We start from the raw sequence: 21,296 nt of genomic DNA on the forward strand, positions 1-21,296 counted from the left end.
TAGTTCGCATAGTTCAGCCTCAGCCAGTCCAAACGGATTCTCTCTGGTGGCCCTCAGTACCTCCATGTCTGCTGCTTCATCCAGCTGGCCGGCTTCTGCTGGGTCCACTTCCTTTGGCTCACAGTCACCATCTTAGCAGCAGACAGTTGGTGGGCAGAAGGGAGTCTGCTGGAGTACGCGAGGTCTGCGGACCCAACTGGCGGTTGTGAGGCAGATTATTCTTGTAGGGAAACTGGCCCTGAAAACGGCCTGGATCCTGCGGCTGATTAGTGTCTCTGGCAGGGGAAGCCGTCAAGAAGAGGGTCTCCTGTCGCATTGGCTGAGTGAGAAGCTTATGTTTCCCAGGGACACAAACCAGTTTGTACATGCCTGGATGCTTTGACTCGTCTGGCTGTTTGACAGAGAGAGAAAGTGTGACGATGCAAAAGACTTGTTGGTGGAGGAACCAGACTGGAGAGAAACAGACTTTCAGCTCAGGAACTTGTGACGTCTTTTATCCTGTGAGTCTGTTTCCAGTTGTGGTAAAATACGACGAGCATTTAGTGGAATCTATTGGCAGATTTTGAATATAATACATGTTTTCATTGATATGGTCAGCTGACAATAAGAATCGTGTTTTCGTTGAGCCGTTTAAATGTACATAGGGTTCGCCATGTTTCTACAGTAGCCCAGGAAGGACAAACCAAACACTGGCTCCAGATAGGGCCATTGGCCTTTTCATGTTTTTTACGTTGGCCATAGTTCTACACTCTTGGCACACGGGAGAAGTTTCAGTTGTTTAGCAATCTGCCACCTCGCCACTAGATGCTGCCAAATCCTACACACTGGACCTTTAATCTGGCAGAGCAATCCTTTTATGAATTATTTCAACAAACATTCAGTCAGTGGGCTGAAAGAAAAGGTCCTGTAAGTAATTATAAGGAGAAAATATCACAAAACAATGAGTTAGTGTCTCAAAATAATGAGATACTAAGTCAAAATATTGAGAAAGTTTTATTAATATTTTGGGATGCCAAATCATTATATGAGATACTAAGTCATTATTTTGAGATGCCAAGACATTATATTGAGATCATTTAAAATGTTGAAAACATTTTTCATTATTTTTGAGATAGTAAGCCAAAATGTTGAGAATGAGTTTATCATTATTTTGAGTAACTATGTCATTATTTTTGATATTCTAAGTCATTATTGTTTGATACTAAGTCATTAAATTGAGATACTAAGTCAAAATGTTGAAAACGTTTCTCATTATTTTGAGATAATAAGTGATTATTTTAAGATTCTAAGTCATAATTTTGAGATGCTAGGTCATTATTTTAAGATCTAAGTCAAAATGTTAATACACGTTCTTATGATTTTGAGCAACTAAGTCATAATTTTGACATTCTAAGTCATTATTGTTCGATACTAAGTCATTCTTTTGAGAACCCAAAGTCATTAAATTGAGAAAGTAAGTCAAAATGTAAAAAAAAAAAAAAAAAAAGGCTTCTCATTATTTTGAGATACTAAGTCATTATTTTTAGATACTAAGTCATTATTTTGAGATACTAAGTCATTATTTTTCAGATTCTCATTATAACGACTGCCAGTCGTCGTCGTTGTTCTTCATCACAGTGGCAGATCTGGACTTCCATAGGTTTCTGAGCTGTTGCAGCGGAGTGTCACTCCCCTGTCGGTGGTCCCCGGTAAAGCACCGGCGCCCTCCTCATCAGTCTGACGGTCCCACCGCCGCCCGGAGGAGCTGCTCTCACTCCGCTGCCCAAGTTCACAAACCGCTGGCAGTGAGCGCAGACCGTGGATGGGCTGTCCCCGTGCGCGTCTTCTTACTATTGTTTGGCTCCGGATCGTCAGACCGACTACTGATCGTCTTTTTCTTTCAGGCCAGGACGGACTCAAACATTTCAACTTTTTAAAATAGTGTTTTAAACATTTTCCGGCTTTGTTTCCTCTCTATTCAGATTGAGTTTATTGTTGATGGCGCGGTCTACCCAAGATGGACACGGGTTGTCTGCTGGTTAGAGACTAGATAACGGCTTCACCCTTTAATTCTAAATGTAGAATTTATTTCATTATCCGCTGCAGACGTATTCGTTATCAAGTGGATGTAACCAGACTGGGTCATTTCCACCCCAGAGGTCACATCCTATAATGAACATTTTCCCGCTGAAGTTTCGGTGAACTTTTTCCCACGACTCGCCATGTCGGGAGTTGTCCGCACCCTGAGCCGCTGCCTGCTCCCGTCCGAGGCCAGCCGGGACCCGGGCAGCAGCAAGGAGGGGAGCCGGGAGAGGGACGCGGCGCAGGAGCGCGAGGCGCGGCGCAGGAGCCGGGAGATAGACGCGATGCTCGCCCGGGAGAGGAGAGCCGTCCGCCGGCTGGTGAAGATCCTCCTGCTCGGGGCCGGAGAGAGCGGAAAGTCCACATTCCTCAAACAGATGCGCATCATTACCGGGCAAGAGTTTGATAAAAAAGCACTTCTGGACTTCCGGGACACTATCTATGAGAATATACTGAAGGTAAGAACAAGGATTCATGGGAAATAAATAGCTTGGGGCCTTCAGGCAAACTTAACAGCACTGAGTTCAAAGTTTAAACCACCAGGCGTATAAACTCCTGCTTTTGTCTTTTAGTTTTTTACTTTTAAATTGATATTTTATATTATCGTGAATGTATAAAACCTGTAAAACCGGGTTAAATAGTTAAAGTTAAACTCAAGGAAGTGTGAGAACTCACAAGAGAAAGATTAGTAAACTAATTGATTAATTCCTTGTTTAAGTATTTTTTTAAGGAAACAATGCCAAAAATCATAGTTCCATCTCCTCCAATGTGGAGATTTGATGTGTTTCTTCATCTTTAATGATGGGAAAACTGAAATTATTTGAGTTTTGAACTGGACATTTTTATGGTTATTTTTCACTTTGTATGACATTTTTATTGACCAAACAATCGTTGGTTAATCAAGAAAATAATCCCCAGATAAATTAGTAGTACAAAAATATTGCGTATTAATCACAGCCCTAATATTGACATTTTCACCCCACAGTTGAGCTTCACACACACACACACACACACACACACACACACACACACACGTACTCGCTCGAACACTCAAGGAGGTTTGTTGACATACTACATATTTTTATCCTGAAGTGCTGTCCCTTTGTTTGCTGTCATGGCTGGGCCTCCTTCACCAGCTAACAATACCAGACTATTCCTGAGGGATGAGCACATCCGCCCTGAGTGCCACACGGCCCAGAGAACGATGATAAGGGGCCTGCACTTCTACACGGCCGAGGCAGTACACAATACCCTCCCTCCCCCTGAATACCAGCATACAGCGGCGGCGCTGTCTCGGGCCACGCCATCAACAGGACCCCCCCCCCACACACACACACACACCACCCCCGTACACGCATTTCACCACCACTTAACCTCCCGAAAAACACACAATGCCTGATGTGTAGGAGGGCACAGGAGAGGCAAAAATTACACAAAATCACATGATTGGCAATGTATGTTTTGGACAATGAGGGGCGTCTTTTCCAACAAGCCAGTAACAATGTATTTCCTGGTCCACGAGACACAACATTACTGTTAGGGTTACAAGTAATTTACCTTAAAGATTATTGTCTATTCATTTCCCAATAATCACATTAATCACGTGGTCTATAAAATGTCAGAAAACGGTGGCGGATGTCGAAAGTGACATCTTCTAATTACTTGTTTTGTCCAAGCCACTGTCCCAAACCCCAAAGTATTCAGTTTACATTACAATAGAACAGGGAGAGAAAAGCAGCAAACAACAATCAGATGATCATATCCATTACTGATTAATTGGTAAATCATTTTCTTGACTAATTGCTAGTTATTGGGACTATAAAATCTCTGAAAATATTGAAAAGTTGTATCAAAATTCCCTTATAAAACAGCTAAGAAATACTTCATGGACCATTTGTAAACGCTGAAACAAGCTGAGAAGTGTTGGTGTATTAAGTGGGATGTTACCTGAACACACAGCCTCACCTGCCGGGTGTAGAGGACCCCCCTCCCTTCATGGGAACCTAATGATAAAGAAAGAGAACAAAGCGGGAAGTTAAGGAGGGATGGAGTTGAAAGAGAACCCACAGGTGTGTTGCACAATTAGGCTTAAAAAAAAACAAGTAACATAGAGGTGTAGTCCAAGTTTGGTGCCGCTTCTTCAATCCCAGTAATTACACCTCCGCTAACGGATAAATCTCTGCTCTAATCCTCAAAGTGGATTTATTTGTTTCTCACGAAGTGAAACTAAAGAACTGCTCGTCCTAATGTAACTCTGTCGAGCCTTGGACATAAAGTGTAGGTTTCTGAACAACCTTAGAAGCCACTACTTCACAAGCTGTACCTCAAACAACAACAATAAAGAATTGTTCTTTTTCATCCACTTTATATAGATTGAGCACACGATGGTTTGGTGTTTGTATCTTATCTCAATGTCTCTGATTGTCATTGTTTGTCCATCATTACTGCTTAACCAACACTAATCAATCAGCGGAGATAACCCAAGCAATTAGTTAATTTTTAACCATGTGGGCGGATCGATTATTTCGTTCGCCACCACCTGTGAGGCTGGTGATATGTTCAGAGCCATGGTCCAGGCCGTAGATTGAAACTTGCACAAGCCTCAGTCAGATAAATGATCAATGACTCAGGCAGACAGGACTAACATGTTCAACTAAACAGCCCCTCTGTTGCTGCACTCTCTGCTACAAGGGGTTTGGGGGGGGGGGGGGGGGGGGGGGGGGGGGGGGGCAGGTTAACAAGGTGGATTTTGCATTTTGGTAATTTAAGAAGGCCTACTGGCCTTAAGGTTAAAAGAAATCTTCAGATTCCACGCTTTCACATATGGTGCATTCTTTATTAGCCCATCAGAGTCCCAAAACGTAGCATAATTTGCATCTTGGTAAACTTTGGGGCAGGGATGGATGTCCCAGCTGACCCTTTCACTAAATGCAGAATAGCCAAATCAAAGCGTAGCGTCTACCAGCTCAAACCAGGCTCACAACTAACAAGTTGTGCTCCATAGACACTCAATGCAATCGTTTCATACTGTCTTCATTTTCTGGCTGGTTTAAGCTACTTAAGCGTAAGCGTTGTGTAATAGTGATGCTTGTTACCCTGAGAGGTTGGTCATTCCTTTGCAGGAGGACTAGCATTCAGATCAAGAAAGCAAATACAACAGCTGATTCAGGGCGATGTACCTGTAATGTGACAGGTTTGATACAAATGTAAATAGTTCTGTTTTTCTGTGAAAAAGAGCATTTATATTTATTTTTTGTATAAGTGATATTTGCTCATAATTGTTTGTTTAACACAATGACAATAACAAAGTATAAGGATAACATTTATAACTTTTAACGGTTTGTACTGACTTTGGGCTGGTTGACATTATGGGCGGTGTGTGAGCGGTGCATCTGTACTTTGTGGTCATGATAAGAATTTCAAACAAAGTTCTGTGGGTCTCAGCACAGTTTGCACTGATTGAGTTGTACGGATTGAAGAGATCATTTACTACTTAATGCTTGTATGTTTTAAAGTCAGGGGGAAGAGGCGCTGGTTATCGTCCTTTAGCTGTATTTTGACAGTTTTTTGACGTCTACTGTGTAGCGGGAATTGGATTGTGGGGGCGAGAAACACCGGCACCGTGTTTGAGGAGGAGGCTAGTGCAGCTGATGGGGCGGACATCCAGAAAGCAGGAAGGGAGCTACTTTGTAATTACACAATAGTGATAAATGAAACAGAGCTTTTTTTTCAGTCCCAGCCAGCTGCCTCCGTAAGCGACTGCTAATAATACCTTTGACCACGTCACTGCTGTGAGGATACAGGTCTTCAGTTCAGAGATCAGGTTTTTATGTTTTTCTAGCCCCATGTGGTTGGCGCCAGTGACACAAAAGATAAACACCAAGAGCTCGTCTTTTGTCTTTTTTTCATTCTTGGCACAACTATTTCTGTCACTTTTCATGTGAACAACCAATCGCAATGCTTTTCACGACTTTCGAGTGTGGCCGCTTGGCTCGGATATTAACACTTTATTAACACCCTTGATTCATTTTTGATTTGAAACACAACAACTCCTACAAACCACTTCTTTTGAAGTGCAACCCGCCTATTACAGGCTGAGGCTCCATCTTTCAAAGGACCCAGTCAACGTGGGTGTGTCCTCAGAGAAAACCTAAGGCCTCAGAGACCAAAACAAATGTAGCATTTGTCTGTTCTCATAAAGTCATCACAAAGTCCTCCTCAGAACAGATGGCAAAGTTTAATTACCGGTGGTAAACTATGATAGTGGTGAACTATACTGCAGTCATGAAATTGGATAATAATCCACCAGGATAAAGGTTAAGGCGTCTATGTAACGCCCTTTTATCTGTAAAGCTACATATCGAGAATGCTAACAGGGCTCGACAATTCTCGGCCTTTAACATATAAAAAGTAAAAGATCCACCCCAAAAATAAATTAATGTTAAATATGTGTTGCATTAGTGATCATTGAACATTGCTGGCAACCGTATTGTCAGTTTCGGCAACAAAAGCTGATTTCCAGTTGTCAATCCTACTATTAAACCACTTTGAATAGTTTATTCATCACTTCCGTTATTTCGTTTTTTCATCTGTCTAGTAGTTCAGTTCGGCACTGATGGAAACCTGATACCAAATATTCGCTAAAGTATAATCTGGTATTTCTCTAAGAAGGCTGCATTACTTACAAACAATTTGGAGGGGTCCTTGAAGCGGGACGGACCGGGTCAACTTGTCATTTACAATTTTATTTGACAGTGTAGAGACTGCAAAAGAGTGCGACAGAGAGAGAAGGGCTGGACTAGAGTTGACCCCTGCTTGTTGCCGTAACTTTGCATGCGCTGTAAGCACTCGGCTACCGAGAAGGCGCTCAACCCTTGTTACGCTATTTGATATATTTGTTGTAGAAATGCAGACAGGCTGAATTGATACACACTAACGGACTTGTTGAAGACAGACAAGGAGGACAAACAGGCTGTCTGACCAGCAGGAACACAAAGAAACATGCAGTCATACAGGAAGTGAGACAGACAAGACTATAGAGGATTATGCTCCAAATACACAGAGTAGTAAATTGATACGGTTCAGGTTGGTGGATGATTACATAGACAATAATCAAGAGTGGATGTGACTCAAAGCTCACACACAGTGACTCTCCATCAGTATTTTTACTGCCAACATGCTGCCGTTTGATCCGCATGTGTGTCAGATTACGGTCACATGTGTGTCTTTGTGTTAAACACCAGTTTTGTCAGTCTTACTCATTCCTACCGTAAAAACATCAATTCTGAAAAGAAAAGTTCTGAATGAGGGATTCGATTTAATAACACACCAGTTAGTCACAAAGTAGAATCCCAGTCAGACTGCACACAGGCAAGCTCACACACCACAAACACACACACACACACACACACACACTGTAGAAGCTGCATGAATTTCATAAACTGTCTTCCTTTTGTTTTACTGCACTTGCTTTTTTTCACACCCACACCTCGTGTTGCACAGCCATCTCTCTTAGGGGGGGGGAATCTCTCTTTGATCTTCCTTGTCTGAGATTTTTCTGGAATTTTTGGAGGATTTTCCTCGTCTTCGTAGAAACGACGTTGAGCTGGGTTTTGGCGGCTGTTCATGTTGTGGGCCTGTAAAGCCCCTTTGAATGCGAGATTAAGCTGTAAAAATAAACTTGACTAGACTCGACTATTGCACAAGGGTAAGGTGGTCGTGACTCATTGACACAGACACACACACACAGATACTCACATCCTACTGTGACCTTTCAAACGCTTCCTAGTTCAATAATACTGCTTGCTGCTCTGTCCTCTGTTGATTCAATCAATAAATCAAGCAAACAGCCTTTAATAATACAGCAGATTCTGAACTTTAAGATGCTGTGGCGTGTGCTTCACATCGGAGTCAATTATTAGGCCACAAAAAAAAAAGTAGGCAAAGAGAAAGATAAACAAGCAGCAAAGGATTTAAAAGGAAGTGTAATAAAATATATATGAGAAAAGGAGAAGCAGAGAGAAAACATTGAATATCTGTCTGTCTGTGTGTTTGATCACTCAGCAGGAGACCTCCCACACAGAACAGAAAACCACCAGCAGCCACACATGCACACGTTTGAGCGTGCGTGTTGGACACATGCACGGTTAAAGTTACTCCATGTTTACCAGTAACACTAGACGGTGTCGACGTTTTTTCCCTGGAAGCAGCACATGCAGTATGAGGGTTGTTTTTTGTCTTTCTTTCCCCTCCGTGTGGTCAGGAAATACTCGTACAATACTGCTGGCATTAGAAGAAAAAAAAAGCAGCCGTTGCACCACTTCACCACATTTAGGCTCATGTATGTGCACTGATTGATTGTGTGTCTCTGCAGGGCATGCGTGTGCTGGTGGACGCTCGGGACAAGCTGGGCATCAGCTGGCAGAGCTGCGAGAACGAGAAGCAGGGCATGCTGGTGATGTCGTGGGAGGGACGCGTGGGCGGCTCGGGGGTCGAGCCGAGTGAGTTTCAGCTGTACGTGATGGCACTGAGCGCGCTGTGGGCCGACGCCGGCATACAGGAGGCCTACGCACGACGCTCTGAGTTCCAGCTGGTGAGTAGATTTGTTGAGGCTATGTAGTGTTGACATTGATGCACCACTCCATCTAATGGGAAATATTTTAGATCTCTTGTTCTTCATTTTTTACATATTCAACCAAAATTCTGATGAGTTTTGAGTGATGGATGACTGTGACAGGTTGAAGATATAAAATACCTCAAAATGTTTTCTTTTTGTATAGTTCAGTCTCGTATCCCGGAATTGTAAATGACAAAACTTGCATTGAAACTCAACGACCTGTTTTAAGAATACATATTTTAACGATCGCAAACCAACCCTAAAGTAAGGTTTGGTAATCTTTACAAACTTGCAGCAGTACGCTAGATTTAAAAAAAAAATATCCAACCGAAAAAACCCAGCCCAGTGTTACCAACTTTTTTCCAATAAAAGTAGCTAGCAGAACCAGTGCCAAAAGAACCAGGGCCAAAAGTTGCTAAATCTAGTAAGAAAGTTGCCACGGGATGTGATTCACTCTCGTTTTGGAACGAGCTTTATGCGGTTGTCGTTTTGACTGGCTGTATTTGTGTTTTTCGGCGCTGTGTCCTCCATGTTCGTAGCTTCCTCTTACAATCTGGCACTTGGTCGCTAAATCAAGAAGTGCTAAATCAAGAAGTGCTAAATCAAGAAGTGCTAATCAAGAAGTACAAGAAGTAATTCAAGAAGTACTACCCTGATCCTTCCACTCAGCACTTATTATATTCATACTAGTTGTTGCACTTATTGTATTCGTTTGTTTCTGCACTGTACTTTTGCTCTGGTTCATGCTCTGGTTTAGGAGATGCACTTATGACTTCTGGTGACTAGTAGTTCTCTTGAATACCTATGTTGAATGCACTTATTGTAAGTCGCTTTGGATAAAAGCGTCTGCTAAATGACTGTAAATCTTTATAAAGTTTGACGTCCAGAAACGCCCTGAACACAACAAAATAAGAGAATACAGGCAGAGGGTAACAGGTCTCTGCAGATGCAGACAAAGCCACACACTTCTAGTGGGTCATATGTGATGACTGAGTCGGATTACTTTTGTATTAGTCTACACATTTTGTTTTTATTAGAGAAATCATACTTATTGCGCTTTTAAAAGCCTTGAAAAGTGCTTAAATGACTCATGCAGCAGTCTGAGGCTCTGAGGTATCTACATAGAAAGTCCCAAACTTATGTATTGATGGTGAAATATTAAAAAAAGAATCTTCCATGACTGTCTGTATTATAAACCAGCCTCCGGCTCATTCACTGAGCAGGAGTCATGATCAGTCATAGATTACTCACTGGCTGATGCTTCACATCTAACGTGTCTCAGCAGCCAAAGAAAACTACATCAGGATGACTAATCAGGACTCCACACGTTTCTCAGGCTGAAAATGTAATATTGCCTTTTCTGTGGTAATGTGTTGCCAAAGAAGTGAATACAGTCTACCAATTCTCCTTAAAGCACATCAAATAGCATCGTGGAACTGAATACAGCTCAGGACCTTTGTAACCCATCATTCCTCTCCATCACTTCTGTCTCACTCTGCTGTGAGCTGTGAAATAGCCTTACTAGACTGGGTTTAGCAGTCTAGACTGGCAGATATCTGCACAGTAACTGACTTGCCACAGCCAGGAGTCACAAAGTTGATAACAAGTGACATGCTCAAAACTTCAGAGGAAGTCACTGGATGATATCAGAGATGGGGTTTTTTTACCCGTCACCTAAAGACAGAAGTCACAGTGAAGGAGAACCGCACTGTCTGCCTGTGGAGGTATTTATTGTTTCCCTGCGTAACTTACCACGCTCATGTTTTTGTGTTCGGAGACTTTACAAAGACGTAATTATTTTTCTCTTGACTGGAAATGGAGCCGTTGATTTGGAGCCCTGTGGATTTTAATCTGCCACGCTGCACCGAACACAATGTGAAACGGCTCTTAGAATAGAGTGTTATTCTTTTTCCCTTTTAACCCTAATATATTAAACACATACTGATCCTCTTTTTAGCGTACCAATCCCGTTGAATAGTTGGAAAATAAGGTCAAAACAGAACAAAAAAAAATGAGTGAATATTGGCCAGAAACACGACTCCACATGTGTCAATGTTGAGTTTACAGCTTTTTGCAACGCTGCCAAGTGACCAAAAACCAATCAATGCTGGTTTAAAGTAATATTGAAATGTTTAATTATTTCATATAAATATGTCTACGTCTAGGAAGAGTTACATAGGATTCCTGCCTTTTTTAAAATGTTCTTGTTAATCAGTGTGCCATATCACCATTAGGTTTAATTATGACGCCAGATCAAAATTCAAACCTCCAACGTATCTGTGATTTTATTCCATCCATATAGGCAACAAATATAGCAACATAAAAAAACAAAAACATTTTCCTCCCATTATCAGGACTTTGTAATTAGATGTGAGAGCGCTATACAAGAAGACAGCCATCCTCATGAAAACACCCACATCTGAGTTGAAATCATTAACTTACCAACCATCCACCAAATCTTGTTAATCAGCAATAAACTTAAATTCTGGCAACGAGTACTGGCCAATCAAAGGCGGCGTAGGGCGGGGTTTTTCGCTGAATGTGGGCGGGTGGAAAAAATTAAATCAAACGACAAAAAATAACAGGTCGCACAACCACCAATGGCAGTGAAGGAGGTGATTTAGCATGCATGGGAGAGGGCACTTCAACATTTCCATAAAACTCTCCTGCACACTAAGATAACACTGCGTTACACCAACTCTTTCTCTGCTGCCTTAAGTTAACCGAACAAACTCATTAACAGACTTGTTTAAAGCAGCCACTTACTGTAGTTTGAAGATCATTATGAAACACAACAGCAGAAACAGCTGGAGAACCACTTGGTTTTACAAGTAACTGTTTAAGTGCCTACAAATATGCCGCGAAAGGCCAGGCAGACCGTTTATGACGCTTAACGTTTCTACAGAATGTCATGGATGATCAGTCAGTGTCAACGCGGCGAATGTCTCACAGCGTCTCTGCATCACCGGCTGGTCTTGTTGTCTTTGTTTTGTTTGTATCGGATGTTGCAGCTAGTTTGTTTTCTGCGTCATTGGAAGTGACTCAGCCGCTCTACTTTCTGTCCGGACCTGTGCGTTTGACCTTTTACCCTGTTACACATTTATCAGTGGCAAAACTATCTGGAGTTAGACGGAAGCCACTTCCGTCTCCCTCTCACTTAACATACTGTAAGTGTGTGTGTGTGTGTGTGTGTGTGTGTGTGTGTGTGTGTGTGTGTGTGTGTGTGTGTGTGTGTGTGTGTGTGTGTGTGTGTGTGTATGTGTGTGTGTGTGTGTGTGTGTGTGTGTGAGGTGTCCGTGCACAGCTTTAGGTCAGACCTTGTCTAATCAGGAGTGGCTGTATGATAAAGCTAGTGCGGTACAGCGGCACAGGCTCGCAGACATCGTCCTGGCTTAAAGGATAAGGGTGGTGATGTTTTTTTTATTTTTCTTACTGTCAACTTATTCCATGGAAAGACTAAAAACCAACAAGGAACTGAACAAGTGTTGTCTGTGTATGAAAAGCCGGGGCTCAATGGGTAGGGCCCTTTAACCACAAGGTTGGAGGTTCAATCCTTGAGACCCTGAACCGCAAGTTGCTTTATACCAGCTCACTAAATGCTTAGGATGGGTTCAATGCAGACGTCTAATTTCATAAATGGAATGCATGTATATGAAGTTTGAAATGCAGTTTAAGTTAAGTTTCAAGCCTGAAACATCTTATTCCTCCGTGCCATAGATCTCCATTGTTTCTCCATTTTGTCTTTTTCAACCTGGGTCCTATTTTTAAAACCAATGCGTTCGTGAATAATTAAGCGAGCGTCCGCCCCGTGATTTTAATGGGTTCTGTCGTGGCCGTAGCTACACCCTTCCATCAAGGTCTATGAACATCGGGCCAGTGGTTTTTCCGTAATCCTTCTGACAAACAAACAAACAAACCAACAAACCGAATTCAAACAAAACCTACTTGTTGCAGCTAGCTACTAACTAGCTAGTCATGCTAATTTAGCTCTCAGCCCCTCTGTTGTAGAAACTCTAGAAAAGTTTCACTGGAAGCCGGTGACACGAAGCTACTAACTGACCGACGACACTTGTTGCTACAAATCAAAGTTGAGCTGGTCCCAACTTTTTCCAGCGCTCAATAACACAGTGAAGCGTCAACTAGTGTTTCCCTCTGTTCTGGGAAAAAAAGGCCATTAGCCAGTTCCCAGTGTTATTTAACGACCTTGTTACATCAAGAAGCTCAACAAGGGACTTTGGCTAACGCATTGATGGTTTTGGTGTTTTCATGGGATTAGTTGACATTAAGAGAAATTTAGAACAAACCAGCCGTACCCTTTTCAAAGAAAGAAAAACTAAAATGTCTACTGTGGAGTAAATGTGCTGACGCTCTCCACCCCCCCCCCCCCCCCCCCCCCCCCCCCCCCCTCTTCTCTCCGCTTTCTGAGAGGTTTTCCTGGGATACCACAGTCAGCTTTTCCCAGGCAGGGCTGGAGCTGAGCCACCGGCTGACAGGGAGGAAACAAAAAGAGAGAGAGAGAGAGAGAGAGAGAGAGAGAGAGAGAGAGAGAGAGAGAGAGGAAGAAAGAGAGGGAGCGGAGAGTTGAGAAGAGCATTAGAGAAGAAGTGGAGATAGGGAGAGAAAAAAATAAAAACTAACCGAAAACAAGGATTTTGTTTACTCGTTCCGGGATCCCACCACACCCAGATAACGCGCAGTTAGATATGACATAAACACCAAAACCTCCTCTGCTTGACAAAAACAAGGCCGTATATCACGCTGTGACAGTAAACTGTTGTCTTCAGCAGCACAGGCATCCTGAACAAAGGAGGTATGAGTAAAGACTGTATACTGTATAGGGGACTTTGAAGCCCCATAAAGATGTAAAGAGGCTGTAAATGCTGAAACACACACACACACACACACACACACACACACACACATACACACACACACACATACCTCCACACCCATATGGTCGACAATATGCGATTTCATCCTGGAAGTCTCTGCTGCTGCACTTCATGAGTTAACATTGGCTCTTCTGTATTTACATAATGTAACTTTATCTACAAGTGTTCCCAGAGTGGAAAAGTATTTCTGTGTGTCTCTTGGTTCTGATAGACGAGCATCCTTGAGTGTGTGCTTATGTTCCCATAACAACTGCATATGAAATATATGTATTGAAGGGTAAATGTGGGAATTTATTACAATTTGGGTCTCATTTTCATTCAGTTTTTGCATCATCCACATCAGCACAACAAAGTGCATCTGGTCAACCAGTATAAAAACCGTGCGCATGCACAAGTCCAGTAGGTGAAAGTTGAACCAGGAAGTCGGTTTGTAAACCGATGGATGTTTACAACAGACATGACTTTACTGTTCGCCTCCGTTTTCTCTCTTCCAGATAACTTTGACTGACCTGGAGGTTTGTTTAAAACCTCCTTTAAGTACAATTATATGATTATTATTCACACTTTCAGCACAATTACAGCTAACATATACACACACATGTATGAATAGTATAGTGCCGAAACAATTAGTTGACTAATTGATTATTCAATCAAAGTATTGAGTTTTCATAGCATTTAATGACATTCAAATTGATTTTGTGAGATAATGAGATATAATCAACAGATTCATCGATAATAAAAAAAGAGTTGAAATTTAGAGCCAGAGATGTTTACTTTCTATATTCAGTGAGTTAATGAATAAAATACATCAGAGTTTGAAGTGAAACAACTGCAGCAGTCAAACAGTCGTGGCGCACCCAGTCACACACACAAGTGGCACACATATACCTGTGGCCACACACACACGCACACACGCACACACACACACACACACACACACACACACACACACACACACACAATGTGAGCTTATTTAGGTCTTTGCTGTAATAAAGCCCCTAATCTGCCCATACACACCATGAATGGAGACATTCCTCCAGCCTTACTCAATCACACACACACTCACACACAAATCCAGACACACACACACACACACACACACCATTTTACAACTTATAGATCTGCATTACAAGGGACTAAAACTCATCCATGGCCTCATAAAATTCATTAATTTTGATATTTAGTTTGATGCCTCCACTTCATCAAGGGTCAGGCTGTGTCATTTCTGCTGATGGCAGTAAAAGCATCTGTGGAAATGATCTGTGTGTTAGTGTATATATGTGTGTGTGTGTGTGTGTGTGTGTGTGTGTGTGTGTGTGTGTGTGTGTGTGTGTGTCTATGTCTCTTGTCTGTGTTTGCGTATCCCTTCATCTCTGGGAATTCCCCTCTCCCTGCTTTTCCCTGCAATCAGCCCCTCCTCCTGTTCTCCAGCTGAACCAATCAGAGTCCCTCGGCTTTGTGTTTCCTATTGCTGTGACACTGTAGGTCAGCGGCGAGGGGTCACAGGGTCACATCTCACCCGCACAGGGGTCGCGTTTCCTGGTTGTTACGCTGCATGTCAGGGACCGACAGAGATGGATTTAACTGAGTTTTCGCCGATTCTGTTCGATCAGTGTGACGGGAACCGAAAAATCTGCAAAGTTTTTGTTTTAAAGGGGAATACTGATAAACTGTAGTGAGGCTCAAGTGTGTGTGTGTGTGTGTGTGTGTGTGTGTGTGTGTATGTGTGATATGCTAAAAAGAACTGGGTTCTGTCTGACTCGCTAATCCCTCCCTCCCCCATGTCTCTCCCCACTGTTTTCACACACACAGCTGTTTCCTGTTGAATGTGTGTGTGTGTGTGTGTGTGTGTGTGTGTGTGTGTGTGTGTGTGTGTGTGTGTGTGTTTAAGAGAGAGATTCAGGTTTTAACTCTTGTCAGAAATCACAAGTGTAAAGAAGAATTAAGCTTCAGTTTCAGCACATTCACTACAAATGAACATAAAAAACATTTTGCTAATCATGCTGCTGTAGTGCACCTTTGCTGTTTGTTTCCGGCACCCACTGGTTTCCATTCATTTCCAAAACAGTACGAAAATCAATTAGCAGCCTTGTAATCCATTAGAGGTAAGATCTGACTGATGATAAACCACATTACCGGTCAACAACAGCGAAGCAGTTGTAGAAATGAATGCAGACTCTATGTTCACTGTGATGCGATTACACGTGTCAAGTTTCCAGAATCCTGCTAATTGATTTTCAGCACAACTGCTGCCTGAAAAATCTAAGTTGTACAGCGTGTATTCAAAAAATGACACGCAAAAATCAAATATATAAATGACTAGGTAATCTCTGGTGTGTTGTTGTTGTTGTGAACATGTTCAGTGACAGAAATCAGAACCGTCTTCGTCATGTCCTGGAAGTAAAGTTCTCGTAAAGTCACAAAAACCTATTTTCAGTGGCTGCCTTGTGGCGCAACTTAAATCATGCTCTACTTCTCGTCCAGCGTGTTGCACACTTCTTGTTCAACAAGCGCGAGTTTCTGATTTTCAAGACTTGTTCTAGAGTTGGATGTTGGACAGTGGTGTATTTAATGCAATAATCTTTTATTTCGTAATGTTTGAACTGTGTTTTTATGCAGGTAACAACTATAGATGACTATAACAAAGTCAAACAATAACATTTAGAACTTTTGTTTGCACTGACTTCTGGGTTCTTGAAATTGTTGAAAGTTCTCTGGGCATCTCTGAAAGTGATATATGATACATTTTCTCCTGCTGATCTGATCCGTGATTAAAAACCCTGATATGATCCAAACCGCGCGTTTTGTTTTAATATCGAGTCTTTGTGGGTTTCATGCATCTTAAAGCTGCATTCATTGTTTTTTGGATACTAACAGCTTGAAATATTATCCCAAACTGTTTGCAGATGTGTTCGCCAACAGTTGCCTATTTACACATCCAGCAGATGTTGAGTCGTGTCTCTGACTCATTTTTTGCCTCTTGTTTTGGTCTCCACCAACTCCTGAGACAAACATCTGTCTCTTTAGCTGCTAAATGCTCCACTATGTTCACCAGCTAGTCGCTTACTTTGTCCGTCTGCTATTTCGTGCCAGACATGCAGGGTACAGCAGGTTCATGAGAGCCTTTTTTTAAATTTATTTTTTATGAAAAACAAGCGCTGCTGCTGGAAAAAAAAAAGCTAGTGGAGTTAGTGGGCCAGAAAAACCAAATCATTCTCTGAAAGACAGTTACATGCTCTGTAGATCTGAGAAGAACTACAGAGTCGGGTGCAGGTTTGTAACTCCAAGAAGCTCCTTTTAAATCACTCCATAGTTAATGTGGGTCTATTGATTAGTGCGGCTCTAATGTCCGATTACAGGACTTCGGAGAATCCTGTCTGTTTCTGTGGCAATGCTAACAAGCACACTTTTCTGTGATTATGAGACAACACACTAAAAATGATGGGTCCCATAAACACAATGATCAGTTATGTCACTTGAATCACTTTGGTTCACTGTGCTGTGAGTCGCTGCCGTCCATGACAGTAGCTTTACAAGTAGCAGAGTGTGCAAGTTGAATCATAATGAGACTGATGTGATTATGGTTGGTGACGTTGGTTACATGCGTTCTGTCCTTTTTTATCTGGATCGGGAAGAAGCCATGGATTGATGTATTATTAAATCAATAACCACAGTACGACTGCTTCCATGAAATGAATCAAATGAAAAATAAATACAATAAATAAAATGTTCTAATATTAGGTTTAACTGCTTTAATTTGATCATTTGGTTCTTTTTAGTTGGGTTGATGACAAGGGTACTTTTTACATCTGAAAGTCCGATCAAAGGCTCATGATTTGTTAAATTATAGCCCTCATTTGATCTGGTTAGTTTTGGTCTAAGTATCTCTACATGACTTCATGTTGTCATCACCTACATGAGCTGCATCTCCCTGTACTAGACATTGATTGGTTTGTAGCACTTCCTATAATTAGTCAGACCCATCCAAAAAATGCTTCACACTAGAAACGAACCGGACCATGGTTCAATTTGATCCGGACGGGTTGTTTCATTTTGCATTCTGTGATGAATTTTCTTTTCTTCCTGCCTGCAGAGCGAGTCGGTCAAATACTTCCTGGATAACTTGGATCGTATTGGTCAACTGGTGAGTCACAGTGACTCGATAAATCTCAAGTGCACTTTGAATTTCTTCACCTCTTGCTGCGTCTAACAAAATGTTTCGTCTCCTCTTTTTCAGAACTTCATCCCAAGCAAGCAGGACATTTTGTTTGCCAGGAAGGCGACGAAAGGCATCGTGGAGCACGACTTTGTCATCAAGAAGATCCCTTTCAAGATGGTGGACGTCGGGGGGCAGAGGTCCCAGAGGCAGAAGTGGTTTCAGTGTTTCGACGGGATCACCTCGATACTCTTCATGGTTTCATCGTCGGAGTACGATCAGGTAACGTTCAAGCACATTTCCGATCGTGTAACGCCGATGTCTGTATGAAGCTACTCAGACAGATCAATATTCTCTTGACTTTAACAATTACAAATTGGACAAGAAGCATCAGAGAGACGGCATTTGAGAGTAACACAAAGCTCTCTTTGTGGTCGACTGAGGGAACTTGATTGTTCCATCAGTCGTGGCTCCGGTTCACATCAACAGTCATATGATGACGACTGAATCCTTAATTGGTGCTCAGATAAAACCTGAAAAAAAACAAAGGATAATTGTGTGTGTGTGTGTGTGTGTGTGTGTGTGTGTGTGTGTGTGTGTGTGTGTGTGTGTGTGTGTGTGTGTGTGTGTGTGTGTGTGTGTGTACGTACGTCCGATTCCAGGTCTTGATGGAGGATCGAAGGACAAACCGTTTGGTGGAGAGCATGAATATCTTTGAGACGATCGTCAACAACAAGCTCTTTCTCAACGTGTCCATCATCCTCTTCCTCAACAAAACAGACCTGCTGGTGGAAAAGATCCGCACGGTGGACATCCGCAAGAACTTCCCAGAGTTCAGAGGGGACCCACGCAGGCTAGAGGATGTACAGGTAAACACACACACACACACACACACACACACACACACACACACACACACTGAAAACAAAGAGGTTTTTTATGTTGTCAAACATTATGAGGCACCGAACTCATTTCTGCGGATAGTTATTTTGCCGCTGCTTCTTATTTTCCTCCTGTAGGTTTATGATCCAGGTGTGCTTCCATGCACTCGCACATATACATTACGAGCGTGTACACTTTACCCACAAACACAGGCTGTCATTCATCAGCGTGTTTACGTGCACGCGAGAAATCACAGTAATCCAAACAAAGACAGCAAGTGTGCGTTCCAATTGGGGGGAAAACCGCAAAAATACAAATTAGCTCAAAAGTAGAAAAAGGTGCCACACCATGGAGTTAATCAAGCCCTGTGGGGTTTCACTCTCAAACTCACTCAGTTTGCAAGATATTTTGGAACATCACCTCCTCTGATGAGACTTACCTTTTTAAGGTCGATGAAACAAAGATGTTTTGGATTGACTAGGTTACCATGCAAGAAACACATTCACATGCACTGTGGTAATCTGTCCCTGTAGGTATGCGCATACACGCAGCAGGTGTAGCTTGGGATTCACTTCTTTTTGGTTTTTAATGTAGCAGTAACACAACACAAGGCCTCCTGACTAAAACATTAGGGGAGTGTGTTTGTGACGGTGCAGTGAGAAGAGACAAGAAGACTTTTGTTTTCAGTGCAAATGGCTCATCTCTAGAAACTTACTTAGTTGTTATGATTTATTTGGATGGAAATATTCTGTATGTGAGGATGTATTGTTACTTTTAATAATCTCTTAGCTGTCATCCTGCTGCCCCACAGTGAAATCTTTCTCTGTCTGAAGTCTTTGCCATGCACACATGTAAAAAGCAGATGAGAAACCTGGTAGCCCTGCAGAGAGATCGACTTTCTCTCCGGTTACTAAAGTGTCCCTGCTTCCGCTCCTTCCAGGCGTTCCTGGTGCAGTCGTTCAGCCGTAAGAGGAGAAACCGGGGGAAGCCGCTCTTCCACCACTTCACCACTGCGGTGGACACCGAAAATATTCGCTTTGTCTTTCACGCCGTCAAGGACACCATCCTGCAGGAAAACCTCAAAGATATCATGCTGCAGTGACCTTCGGGCTGCAGACGACGGCTTCTCTTGACTGTAAACTGTGAAACCAGCCGTGAATCCGGGCCTGGAGGACGCAGCAGCCCACAAGCGCATGTTAACACTGACCTGTGGAGGAGTCGGTGGATTTAACTGAACTCTGAACCTGTGGAGCCCCGACGTGACTCTGGACCTTTTGGCCCCTGTGGAAACTGTGAGGGTCGGAGAGGACAAGACCCTGAATATAACCTGTCTGAATGTGTGTGTGTGTGTGTGTGTGTGTGTGTGTGTGTGTGCTGGAAAGACAGTCACCTCCTTGTAGCTGTGGTGTTCTCGTCTTCATATACAGGTTAGAAAATGTTTTTAAAAGAAGAAGAGAAAAATAGAGAAAAGCACCAACTACATGACATGAGCACTGAAAGTGTTTTTTTTCTAAGATCTATATCTATATATATCTATATATATATATATATATATATATATATATATATATATATATATAGATATCTATATATATATATATATATATATATATATATATATATATATATATATATATATATATATATATATATATATAGATCTATATCTATAGATCTATATATGACTATTGACAACCCTGTCACTAAACATAAAAGTCAGACTGCTGCCGGGTGAGATGAGGCAGGATCAAGCTGTGTGAGCAGAAAGCAGGAGGCAGGAAGGATTTAGGGAAGTTAAGAGCGCGCTCTTGTCCTAGTGTCCACGTGACAGAGGGAGAGGGGTGAGGGTTTGGGCTCATACTGGTCATATGCTGTGTTATGTGATAAGTGTTCCCGTCAGCGAACTTTAACAGAGGAAGAAAAGATGAGTCTCTCTCTCTCTCGTGCTCCCTGTTCTCCCCTGCGCTGCCTATCTTTACCTCTTGTGTTTATTACTCCCGCCATCATACGAGAGATGAACAGCTGCAGATAGCAAGTCTTATCCTACAACTCTCCTCTGTGGCACAATAGACGGACTGTTCGTCTCCTCCCTCTCCAGCAGAAACGGGAGACGGTCAAATTAGAGGCTCTTCTTAGTTTGAAGAAACACAGAAACACACAGCTCCTGGTCTTGCTTGAATTATGGCCCATCTCTATCCCACTGCCTCTCTTTTATTCCCCGCCAACATCCCAGTAAAAGTACCACAATAGCCTAGACTTAACATGAGGTATATGATAAGTATCCCCTTCACAAGAAGGCTTTGGTATGCGGCTACACTAATCGTTTTTTTGTTCTGTAAACGTGAAGGGAAGAGCAGAGCACGACAGGGTTGAACTGTAAATGACCTAGTTACCATGTTGCGGGCGGCCATTTTGGACTTCTGTAGCAGTCACGGTGGGAATTCTGCCGAGAAGATTAGCACAAACACACCAGATTGAACAAAAACACTTACGCAGATGATACACAGTCAGTTTCTGTCCCGCACCGAGTCTGGAACTTTCTATACACCTTCAAGTTACCATAGAAGAAAAACATTATAACGTTATGTTATACTTGATTAATCAAGTATACTTGCTTATACTTGATTAATCGATTAGTCAGTCAGCAACATTTTTGATCGTCAATTGATTTCCAAAACAAACATGCTGG

The 21,296-nt window shown here is 42.2% G+C and overlaps 1 protein-coding gene across 1 annotated transcript; it reads left to right on the forward strand.

Annotated features, from left to right (window-relative positions):
* The first annotated feature begins 1,742 nt into the window (after positions 1-1,742).
* Positions 1,743-20,123, forward strand: LOC137884938 (guanine nucleotide-binding protein subunit alpha-12-like). The gene is made up of 6 exons (XM_068727038.1): positions 1,743-2,519; positions 8,435-8,653; positions 17,663-17,713; positions 17,807-18,007; positions 18,388-18,594; positions 19,548-20,123. Exons 1-6 carry the CDS (start codon positions 2,202-2,204, stop codon positions 19,707-19,709), a joined length of 1,158 nt encoding a protein of 385 aa, XP_068583139.1. The 5' UTR covers positions 1,743-2,201; the 3' UTR covers positions 19,710-20,123.
* The last annotated feature ends 1,173 nt before the right edge of the window (positions 20,124-21,296 follow it).

Source organism: Cebidichthys violaceus, unplaced genomic scaffold (assembly GCF_023349555.1).
Source record: "Cebidichthys violaceus isolate CVI_PGR_0920_01 unplaced genomic scaffold, fCebVio1.0.p SCAF_4, whole genome shotgun sequence".
Lineage (NCBI taxonomy): Eukaryota > Metazoa > Chordata > Actinopteri > Perciformes > Stichaeidae > Cebidichthys > Cebidichthys violaceus.

Bases quoted from the DNA above. Each gene is read 5' to 3' on its own strand.
- LOC137884938 (XM_068727038.1), top strand. From the start codon at position 2,202: ATGTCGGGAGTTGTCCGCACCCTGAGCCGCTGCCTGCTCCCGTCCGAG. The intron at 8,654-17,662 runs GTGAGTAGATTT...TCCTGCCTGCAG, and splicing joins GACGCTCTGAGTTCCAGCTG to AGCGAGTCGGTCAAATACTT. The intron at 18,595-19,547 runs GTAAACACACAC...CGCTCCTTCCAG, and splicing joins GCAGGCTAGAGGATGTACAG to GCGTTCCTGGTGCAGTCGTT.